The 12,181-nt window shown below is 36.6% G+C and overlaps 1 protein-coding gene across 3 annotated transcripts in view; it reads right to left on the reverse strand.

Moving 5' to 3' along the window:
* Positions 1-12,181, reverse strand: part of INTU (inturned planar cell polarity protein) — a 49,460-nt gene that overhangs the window by 28,256 nt on the left and 9,023 nt on the right. For all 3 annotated transcript variants that reach the window (XM_040555663.1, XM_040555662.1, XM_040555661.1), the window contains exons 2-3: positions 10,473-11,059; positions 1,782-1,867 (exon numbers count right to left, since the gene is read on the reverse strand). In XM_040555663.1, the coding sequence (XP_040411597.1) occupies positions 1,782-1,867; positions 10,473-11,059 (673 nt within the window). The remainder of the gene's footprint in view (positions 1-1,781; positions 1,868-10,472; positions 11,060-12,181) is intronic.

Consider the following 12,181-nt stretch of genomic DNA (forward strand, 5'->3'; position numbering starts at 1 on the left):
ATTTTCTAAATTACTTCCAGTAATTTTTAACATTAAACCCAAAGAACAGTGACACAGCTAATTATTTAGTTATAACTATGTTAAAACTGCTTTAAAGCGCATCTTTTTTTAGATGTATCCAATGTACAATAAATGAGAAATTATTTTTTGCAGTGTATGATGAATGACAATACATTAACAATTTTGCTTGTGTAACAGCTGTCTTCATTACTAAATCTCAGAAATAACAACCCTCTGCTTCTTCAGCAGTATGAACGCAGTGCTCTACACCGCAAAAAACCAGAACCATGTATTTAAATTCTCCATCGGTCTATTTCAGCAATCACTCTTCTGGCTTGACTGAAATTGCACAGTAAAAAAAAGGAATAATTGCACTTTAATAGAAGGTTTTGGAAAGCCAACATGACAAAGTTACACGTTTCAAGTAATCAGTCTACTTGACAAATCTACTGACAATGTAAATGTTAATGTTGCATTAAAAATAACTACTAAACAAAGGGTTGCATTGCATTTTAGCAACAAGTAACATGTATCCTCTAATCTAGCAAGGATACAATTAAGTTAACTATATCATCTCTGTTTTTCTTTAATCATTCTGTATTTAACAATACTTACACCAGCTCCATATTTGGTCAAAGACAGGCAAGACAAGGTTTGTCTGCCGTGGAGCTCTGCCAATACCTGACCACAACTCCGGTAGCTTAGGCAAGCTTCTTACTGTCAAGTATCTTGGAAAGCTTCCTAAACTGACATACTAGTACTCAATCTCACTGCAATTGCAGATGCAGTTCTACACGCACTTACAGCAAATTGTCAACAGAGGCATGTTTAACAAAACCTAAAATTCCCACCTCTTTTTATCTCGGGACAGAAAAACACTTTAATTATCATCATCTCATATATTATCTCTGAAGAAAAATTACCAAGGGGTTACAGACCTACTGTAAGAAACACTAATTTTAACCTGTTCTCTCTCTTATCTAGTTACAGCTTTTACCTTGTCTTCCTGTTCACTAGGAACTAGATTTAAGCAGAGTAACTCAAAACCTCTTAATTTGATGCTACTAACATCCTAGGTAATTAACACTCTCCTGTTTTAATTCTTTAATAGCTATTGAATACTTTATTACTTAATTATTATAGCTTCAAAATAACTGTTCATCTAGAAGACAAGACACATGCAGTAGGTCTTGTAGGAAAGGACATTCTTCATCTTTTTTTTTGTTTAATATCCATTTCAATCACTATTCAATTTTGAATGTTCTCAAACACATTTAATCTCAAGGCTTTTAAATACTCATTTTTTTCTATTTAAATGTGAAAACTATCATTTTCTCCATTTAAATGCTCTTAGATATTTTTAATAGCATTGTCAATTTTAAGTTTACTCTTGTGATTCTCTTATATTGATAAAGAGTTTTAAGTATTGGCATAGCAATTACTAATATTTTAAGAACACAGTAATAGACAAAAAATGCCATTCAGACATTTTTTGACTCTCTGTCTATCCAAGGTAGATGAAAATAGCACTGTATACATTATCTATCCATTCAATACCACTACTACTCTCCATCTGACATTTATTTATTTGAAAGCTAGACATGAATATCTTGCTTCATATACACTACTGCCAGATTGCACATCTCACTGATGTCAGCGAAAAACTAGAACTTCCCCATCTAAGAGCAAGACTGCCTAAGTTCTTTTTCCTAAGGAAAAAAGGCTATAAATAGTATTCATTTTTACAAAGGACATTTGCAATAAATGTTCAACTACTGTACCTGCATAGGACCTGGAATGCAAGACAAAACCCTTTCTATGTTTTCAGAATTCACATCAACATCATTTACAGCAACTAGAGCATCTCCTGGAGATAAAACAGACAAAAGCATAAATTAGAGGGTATTACACCACAGTACAAAGCCAAACAGAGTTTTGTTTTAAAAATGAATATGGCATCCAATTATAAATGACTCACCGCATGTAAGCCGATTGCATCTACTTGCAACATTTACTGTACTTAGAAACAAGTCTGTTAACTGAATGTTCTTAATTCCTAGCTGCCACATTTGGATCGTTTTACAAAAAAAACTGGCACAGCCTTTTCACTCTATCCAGGCTTCTGTCACTCCTGTTGACTCCCTCTTCCTCCGTGCAGTTGACAAGCTCCAGGCCATTACTTACAGAAGAGGTTTCAAGGGTTAGCTAAGAGAGGATCTCACCATCCCATAGCCCTTCTCTTCGAAGCATTCCTGGTATTTCCTATGCATCTAAGTAACTCAGCTCAGTTCCCTGAACTGGCAGAATGCTATTCACTCCCCTGGTAGGTAATTTTTGTAACCCAGATGCTCTTAAAAGCACTAGAGTTAACAAAAGAGAAACAAAGACTGCAGAGGCAAGATATGATAGACTTTGGCCACCCTTATTTTGTGGTGGTGAGCAGTTAGTTTGGCTGATTGTCTTGTGAAAATGTCACTCATCTTCTTGACTTTTTAATCACAGCTACCTCATTCATGCCTACACCTCCTTTGCCTCTCAAGCCACATGACAGTTTAGTGCTCTCTTCCTTTCCATGCCTTCCCCTCTTCTGTGGCATCTTAGTCAGCCCTCTTCATGCTTTTAGCTGCCAGTTCTTCCTGCCTAATGACATCTTGCGTTACTGAAAATGCATCTAAAGACAGGATCCCAGAGAAATTCTTCAAGTGCAAGTAGAAAGGGCTTGAAAAATTAAAGGCACAGTAATAAAAGCCAACAGAACTGAATTAAAGCTTAAAAACTTAAAAAACGCCCTGATGCTGAAAGTACAAAAATCAAATAGATTTTTTACCTCAAGTAAGGGAAAATATTTTAGAGAAATATCATGATAATTGTTAGTTGATAACCTCTGCCTCATCCCCCTCAAAAATACAGATGGTTTAACCATGGGGTGTGTATGGAAGAAAAGAGAGATCAATGAGAAAAAAAAATTACAAAATATAAAGCTAAGAAAGAATCTCAAAGGATAGAAGTAGTTAGACCTGACAAAAGGAACAGAAAGTAAGAAGTAAAAAATTTTTTTTTGGACATTCATCTACTTTCAAAGCAAATGGAAGCTCCAGTAAGAAAAGGATACATATTAAAGATATTTCATGTATGTATTTTCCATATCATTTTCCATATCATGTATTTCCTCAGTTCACAGTATTATTATTATTTGTACCTACATTTATACCATTTATACTCAGTCCATTTAGTATAGGAATTCCAAAACATACTGAGCAGGCTAGAAGCTGCTATCATGACACCTATCCTTTTCTCAAGTGCCAGGACATGTGAAAAACTGTCAGAGTTAGCATTAATAACAGCAGTCAGCTATACCTGCAATAGGCGAATCCTATTGGGAAGGTCTTTTTTTTTTTTTTTTCCCCTATTTCAAGTAACAGTATCTCTCTCCTTAACCTCTGTGTTTCTAGATGTACAACACAGTAACGTTTTTGCCTAGTGAATCTTCAACACAAGGGCAACTCCAAGATAGGAAAATTTAAAGTTAAACAGCATTGAAGAGCAACTAGGGGAGCCCACTCCAGAACCCCAGGACTTGAAAGTTAGCAGTCAAGAGTGGAACATTCAGGCTGCACTAATACAACAAGAAATTATAAACACAACTAAGTTCTTTGTTGAAGAGCAGCGCAGAACCATATATATTTAAGATCATCGCTTGCAAATACAAGAGAAAACATATGTACTAATCTGGAAATCTGAAGCACTGTTTTAAAAAAGTTGTTTGTATTCCGCTTGTTTCATTATGGAAATTATGAATTCTACTGCAAAGACAACAGTCTAAGCATCTAATCCTCTGCTCCAAAACAGCATTCAAACCAGCTGCATACACTTAGTGAACACACATATACCTTAGCACTTAAGGAATATTTTTGTACCACATCTCACAGGGTGGAATATACAAATACACTTTGAAAGAAGAAGATCCGTCAATATTTACATGTTATACACTCAAAATGGTTTTTATTCATTTGACACCTAATGTGTATATGTAAAACTTTCACTGGAACAGTAAATATTTATTCCATTCAATGTGTAAAAATGTGATCATATACGATAAATGGAATAGCCTTCCAGAAGACACAGCCAAGGCAATCCCATAAGGCTGTCTTCATTTTGCCAGAAAATGCTGTATCAGTATTACAGAACTGCAACTTGACATAGAACTAAGAAAAGCTACATTTTTCAGTATGTCCTTCCACAATTGGAGTGGGGATGTTTGCCTTTTCTTTTCACCAAACACAACAGAATTCAAAGAATAGAAACTTAACAGAATGAAAAGACACTGCTGGCACAATAGGAAGTATGTAAATACTCAAACACAGAGCATCTTAAAGCAGAGCATGACCACAAGATCTACCCAGTGCGATAATTAACGCCAGTGAAAGTTTATATATGCAAGTGTTCCTCTGTTAGTTTTGCTTCTACATTTTCACTGACAAATGTTTACTCCCCTTTATCAGTATGAAAAACTTCAAAGTGCAAGTAATTAGGCTCTCAGATAAACCTATTAAAAAGACTGCATGAATATACAAAGTTTAACTTCACTCACATTTAAGCAATTCAGGTTAAATGAAATAAAAGGCTAAATGATATTCACAATTGTTTCAGTTAATCAAAAAAGAATCACATTTTTTTAAAAAAACTTTATAGCTTGCAGAGTTGAGTCAAATTTTCCCAGACTAAAACATAACAGAATTTCAGATGCACAAAGACATTTCACTAGAGATAAAAAGTTTGTACAGATGGTACTGCAAACACATTGTCCCATCATTTCTGTGCTCTATTAACTTCGTAAAAAAATAAAAAATAACTTTTGTAAGTACAGAAATCAAAGTGAACTTTATCCTTTTTGTTGAAGTAGACATATATAATTACATATACAAGAAGCAGACATTTCCATGAAATGTTATTTTCAAACTTGTTATACAAAAATGTAAAACTTGTTTTTTGTTTTAGCTTTTTCATTAACCATTGTATACAAAAATTATACTGTATAATAAAACTTTCTGTGAAATAGCACTTGACCTGCTCTTTTCTATAGAAAATATATATCCTTCTCCTAAAGGAATAAAGTTTTTGTTATTGTTGAGTAATAAAGAATGAATAATCAAGTTTTTATGTTTTATCATTTTTTTTTTTATAAAAAGATTGTTCTCAGTCCACAAAGAAACTATTAGATATCTCTACATGTCTTCTACACAAAGCCAAACATAACTGAATTTTATTAGAGTGATGGAACATATAGAAGAGAGTCAGGAATTTGCTCCTGTATTCATTATTCACTCTTCATTTTCTTCTCAACAGAGAATGATGTCTCACATCCACCCATTATTACCTAAGAACAACATATATTGATCTCAAACACCTGGTTTAAAAATTATATTTTTCTCCATCTGAAAAAGATGAAGTTCAGAAAAGCATGGCATCCCTAAAATGTTTATTTCAGGACTGCCTATCACTTTCCCCCATGACGCACAGATTAAATATCCATTCCATAGAGTTAAACCCTCTTGCATCATTTCTTAAAGCAGAACTCCTTCCCATTAACCAGGGGGCATGGGTTGATGAATGAATACCACTTCCATACTGTGATGGGAAGTGAACATTTTAAGCTGAATTAAAAATCAGAAGCATGCTGTTCACATGGGAGAGGACTGGGAACATTTTTTTTTTCCATAAAATCCTGATATTTAGTTTTCTCTGTTCTTGGTAACGGCTTAGTGAAGTACTTATAAATCTTCACATACTTCTCTCCAAAAAAGGCAAAGTGTGGAACACATTCTCCTGAAGAAAGCCAGATCAATTACTTGTTTTATATGTTAACAGGCTGCTTTTATCAACGCTGTTACGCTTCAAGAGGAGATTAAAAGAACATAAACGACTTCCCAAACTCCACAGTGAGAGCACAGCAAAGCTTACACAAGCTCTGTATTTCTGTCTTGTGTGCCCAACATCTCCGCCTTGGAGAGCCTTTTCAACAAGTACACCATATATGGCAATTTCTCATGGAAAATCTCAAACTCTCACAGTATTGGGGTCCTTTCAGGAACTTTTTTTCTGACAGAACTCTTAGCTCCATCCTCTGCAAATGACAAAAAACAGTATTTACCCTGACTGTCTAAGGATGACCGCAGGTTTCTTTTGTAAATGGATTACTGTTTGAAACTTGTCCATACTATACAAATTTAAAAGATACACACCACTTTCCAGTGACAATGGCCTGTTTTAACAATCTCTGTCCGATTGCTAAATTAAGATATTATGCAGAGGACTTGAACTTTGGACCTCCAACAGCAGAGGTACTCCAAAGGAGTAAAAACTGTTTGTACTATTCAAATGAAACGAGCAAATATTACTACTAAAACATTTCTTTATTCAGTCGAAATAAATAACCCTCCCACCTAACATCAACAGTAAAACCCCACAGAAAGCCATCCATCAGTAAATGGGGTTGGGATCTGGATCTTTCAACTGAAGCTTGCAACAGCAGCCTGCATCTTTTAGACAGCTGTTCAAAGCTGGATTATTATAGTCCATCTTTACTATCCTTCAGGAATAATCCCTCTCTCTAGGTGGTTCTCACATCTTTTTGACAGTTGAGCCTACTGACCAGACGCGAGAATTCATGCAAAGCATTCAGATCCTCAGTGATGAATGCAATAAGAACAAAAAGATAATAGCAAAGAGGGCCATGATCACACTCCGATAATGAAAGAACTTTTCTGTATTTTCAGTGTTGTTGGAATTAGTTTTCCATTTATACCACACTAAAAATGGCCATAATTCACATTTACAGAAAGTATCCCCTGCTGTAAACTGGATAGGTTTCAACATGATGTTGAGTGGGGGGAGGAAATCAAATTATAATGGCATTTCCTATTACAACACTTATTTGACTGGATCTAAGAGTGAGTGGAGCTTTTATCTTTGAAAACACACTTACAGATGAAAATAGAAAGTTTTACATAGCAGATGAGGCTTGGCATATTGTTAATAATGAATTAATGAAAGAAAAATTCCTCCAAAAATACTAAAGACACTGAAGGAACATGAGATAAAAAGCAATTGTATTTCATAACCCAAATGGAAGTGACAGCAGGAATACGAAAAACTATGAGGACTTGTTTGATTCATAAAATTAAGATGGACACTGGGCTGTTAAAGTAAATGAATAAATAAATGAACTGAAAAATTACACATAGAGTGTCATCTTTTTACGGAGTTAAAGCGTCAGTTTTTTTAGCTTACAAAACTTTTATTTACTTTCATAGGGTCAGCGGCTGCATTCTACTTGGTTAATAAATTACAGCAACAAGACTTACGACTTCCATATGCAAACTTAAAAAAATTAAAGTGTACTGCACAAATAATAAACAGATGTTTCATTTGCTGAGTGTTCGATGCTGTATGGGATACACATTTCAGAATAAATTGAAGAAGCCACCTGAGGAAAGTGATTATTTACTGGGGAAAAAAAAGCCGTTATTTCTACTAAAAATGTTAGAGCAATAACCACTTTGTTCATTCAAAGTTAAAAAACAAGAGCGCTTTGTCTCTCTCATTATTCAACCTTAGCAGCCACTAAAGTAGCTAGCATACTTACTGCTGATAAGTTAACTGAATTCCTAACGAAAATACCAAGTAATCAGTAACTTGATTATTTATATATCACAAACACAAGTCTTGGGGAGGAAATCTAGAGAGCTCAAATGTTAAGACTGGGGAGTTAGAACACTCTCCTGGGCACACCTGCCAGGATTTTGGGAGCAGGGTGCTGCAGGAGTGACCTGTTTGGAAGGAGCTCAGTGTCACTGCTCACAGCCAGTTTTGAAGCAACTAATTATGCACCCAAAACACAGCCCAGCGAGGGGAGCCCATGGCACTTCTGCCCAAGTCTATTTAAGAAAGTGGAGCAGTCACTAAGGGAAGGGTTGTGGCCCACAGAAGATCCATTCCCTGAAGGACTACGGTCCGTGGAGGAGTCGTGATGCAGCAGAGGAAAACAAGCAGTCAGAAGCAAGGAGCAGCAGAAGGAAGCCACCATACGCACAATTCCACCTTCCTGCAGAGGAAAATATACTTGGTATCCACTTTAAGAAAAGAAAAATACAAAAAAGTGGTCTGCACCATCCCTCACAGGTTGCTAAAAATAAAGCAGGAACAGATGCAGGTCAACAAAGATGAACAAAGTTATAACCTAAGCCAGCCAGCAGGCATCATGCTGCACTGATCAGGTATTTCTCATTTGCAATGGCTCAAGAAACTACTAACATTTATGCAAATACTTTCATTTTAGACTGACCACAGCTTTCTTTACTGAATGTTTCCAAAATTCAGAACAGAATTCCTAAAACTTACAAGCAAAGTTCTCCCATATTTTTCTTAAATTTCCTGTCCAACTTCAGATCCTCTGAGGATCTGAGAGGATCTGAAGAGGCCATCTACTGAACTAGAACTGCTTCTAAATCATGCTTTGGGTGTATATCGTAACTATCTCATCCTCTGATGTGCAGTGCAGAGACAGTAAACCAGATAGTTTTTTTTCCCCAGGAACAAAATTATTTTTACTGTGTATTCTTTATGCTGACAGCACTGAAACCTAAGCATCTAATTTATGCAAAACTTCTCTGCTTCTAGGCACCACATAAAAATTTTAGAGTACTCAGTGTTCACTATAGATGTATAATTTTCATATAAAAATACTTTCAAATTATATACTTGATACCATTGGCACAGAATACAGCTCATTTTCCCAACTGCAAGCTGAATAACTATAGTATGCTTGAAAATATTTCTTTCCAACATGCAAAACCAAGGCAATATTGGTTGACAACCAATCCAGCACATTACACTGCTAGAGTCCTTAGATTAATTCAAATGTTCTTCTATTTAAAACAAAACAAAAAAATACATCAAACAATTGTGCTAATGTGCTTATTAGCTCTGGGAAACATCAAATACTGCAGATGAAGATGAACCACTGAGAAGGCTAGCCTTACCTCCTGGATCTCATGTTTGCCTACACCATCCTGACTTCATGGCTGCTCTTACGAACAGGTAGTTACAGAAAAATTTGTCTCCCCAAATTAACTTGCAGGTTATAAATACCCACCATTACTCTAATTAGATTAAATACCATTACATTAAGCACAGCAGATGAAGCTGAAACTCCCTCCCTCCTCCACTGATTCTACATCCCCCACTACTTGACTAATCAGTTCTTTCTGGTTAAATTTGAAAGTTATCCAATTTTCCCTCTGGAGTATTCCTTAGCATCCCTACTGAAAACACGTGCTAGGGGAATCAGCTAGTCAAAGCACGATTTGCCTTTTTATGCACACAACATTGGAATTTCAAATGCACTCATGCTGACTTTGTGGGATTTGTGCTACTACAGTATTAAGATTTTCATGATCTTCTACCCAGTATCACATCTTTGCTCTCCCCTTACTAGGGAGGAGCTTCAGGGGCAATTAACCATCTCCTGCCCTTTGGAGATGCAGGCTAGCTGTCTCACATTTACCATCCCAGACACTGGGGGCTCATGAGTGCTAAGTCCTTTAAACGTCCTCCTGATGCTAGAGGTGGGAGTACTTGCTTCTGCTCCTCCACTGCTGGCCACAAAAGTTCATTCCTTTGTGTCATTCAAGCCCTGGTGCTTGTCAGACCGTCTGTGACGCAGTTTAACTTACCACCAAAAACTAGACAGGTGATTTTTCTTCTGGGTTAGTTTTCTGCCAGGTTACTTAGTTGTACCAGCTTGTGGAAGCATCTGAGGAGCCAACCCTGCACACAGGAGAGCTGCTACACTGGTTCACTGCCTGCTCCGGCTCCACTCTCCAAATATTTGGAGGTCATCTGATTGCAATTGCTGAAGAAGCTGTTATTGTTGCTAAACTGAAGAACACGCACACAATGCTTTGCACAAAGAAAGACTATAACATACAAATATATTTTACTCGACATTTTTTCCTCATTTTTGTGTCTCAAAATCCACCTAACGGATATTCAGTAAAGCATCTTATCTAAGAGGGGTGGTAGAAAAGAATAAATACAAAATCCAGTATATGGCGTACTAAAGTTTTTCCACAGTCCCACTTACCTACTGAGTAAATTCTGCATTAAATTAAAGGCGGGCAGAAGTATTTGTTTTTCTTAAGTTCAAGCTGCTCACTCCTTGTAGGCTAAAAGGACGGCCATCACCTTGCTGTATTAACACCTCCTGGTTTACGTCACATATTCTTGAAACCACTAATATACTAAAATTGAATAGGTAATAAAACATCCAACGCAGTGATATTTATTTAAAGAATTAACAAGAATTAACAAAATAATTGTTGTAATTATACTTGGGAATATTCAAGTCAGCTGCCTCTCAAAAAACAAACAAACTTTATTTTAAAGAAGAGTGCATTTATTTGATTACTTACCAATCAGTATTTGACCCGTTTTCATTGCTGAACTACCTGGCACCAAGCCATGCACTACAAGCTTCTCTTCACTGATTCCTCTGATGACTTTATCCTTCTTGCCTTGTTTTTCTGCTCGTCTGCTGCTCCATGATGTCTGATGTACTATCCCTACCAAGGCCTCCAGAAGCCTGTGCTGCTCATCTTCTCCAGCACCGTACAGTTTTCTGGGATTTACATAAACATATATATCTTTGTATTTTTGCTGAACAGTGACACCCGTTTTCTGAGTGGATTGGTGTTTCAGTATGGAAGTAGGACCAGTGGAGTGCACGTTACAGCTTCCACTCCCTTTCTTACCAGAATGCTTTGGTAAAAGATTCTTCTTTTTTAATATTTTTGTCAATTTCTTCAGTTCATACTTTCTTTCTTTTCGTGATCCCTCCTGAATAACTTCAGCTTCATTTTCACGAAACCTGACATGATTCACTGCTGGTATTTCTGGACAGGTGTTCTGAAGTAAAGTTTCTTCTTCACTTTCACTCATTTCTAAATAAAATAATTCCCCATTTTTCTGGACACCATCCAACCATTCAGGCTCAAGGTCACTGGGAAAGAAAGAAGAACGATCAGTGATAGCTCTGATAAGGATGACTGCTATGCAAGTGACATCTGCTTACTTCCAAGTGGGGAGGGGAATACAGAGAGTGCAAGGCAAAAAAACTATGTTGCCTCTTGAGTATTGAAAGCTTAGCAACTTGAAGTTTGCCATGAAGATAGGAGCTCTTCCAGGACAAATGATGGATATAGGAAGGAAAGACATTCCTCCCAGATACTAAAATTGATTCTGCAAATGCCTTACAGTAAAATCGTCATTGCAAAAAGCGCTGTCTTTTCTGAAAGCAAGCAAGCAAAAGTGTTACAAGTTTTAATTAGTAGTTATATTCATGGGCATGATGGGGCTTTGTCTTTGAGAAAAAGAAACACACCCTATTAGTTCTCTCCCGTTATTTTTCCCCTTACACACTTAGAAGACTTGTACTGCAAGGTCACTGAAAGAAAATAACAACGTTTTAAAATCTTAATATAACAAAAAAAAAAAAGATGAAACCCAGAGAACACTTTTTAAGACGTGTTTAACATATCATACTCAAACTCATACACAAAAACACAGAACAAAAAAGTAAATAGGCTGCGCTGCTACAGAAAGTTCTGGCAGCTAAAGCGGATCACTAAGCCACCAGCATCAAGCTGCTGCAAAGGCAAGGCAAGGCAAGTGCAGGATGTATTAGCAGGAGCGCCATCGACAAGGCAGAGAAAATTTTTGTCCTAATTTGGCAATGGCGATGTGTCAACCGCGTCCAGTTTTGGATCAAACAGTTTAAGAAAGATGTAATAACTGCAACAAGAGCACAGAAACAAGTAACAAGTAGTTTATAAACATGTTTTAAATGGAAGGAGACTGGAGGAAATCATGCTCTTTTGGTTGAGGAAAAAAAGATAGCTGAAGAGGCAACAGGCCAAATTGTCAACTCCCCCACTCCAAGATGAACCACAGAGCACTAGTACATGAGGAGCGTGAGGATCACAACAGTCAAAATGGGCAGAGCAATCACTGTTTTAATTTACCAAAACGTTAAAGCTAAATATTAGAGAGCTTTTTGATCTCACAGACACACAAAGAATCAGCATTAGCAGTCCGTGTAAGAACATCTGGGATATTCTGCATG

The sequence above is a fragment of the Cygnus olor genome, chromosome 4 (genome assembly GCF_009769625.2).
Source record: "Cygnus olor isolate bCygOlo1 chromosome 4, bCygOlo1.pri.v2, whole genome shotgun sequence".
Taxonomy (NCBI): domain Eukaryota; kingdom Metazoa; phylum Chordata; class Aves; order Anseriformes; family Anatidae; genus Cygnus; species Cygnus olor.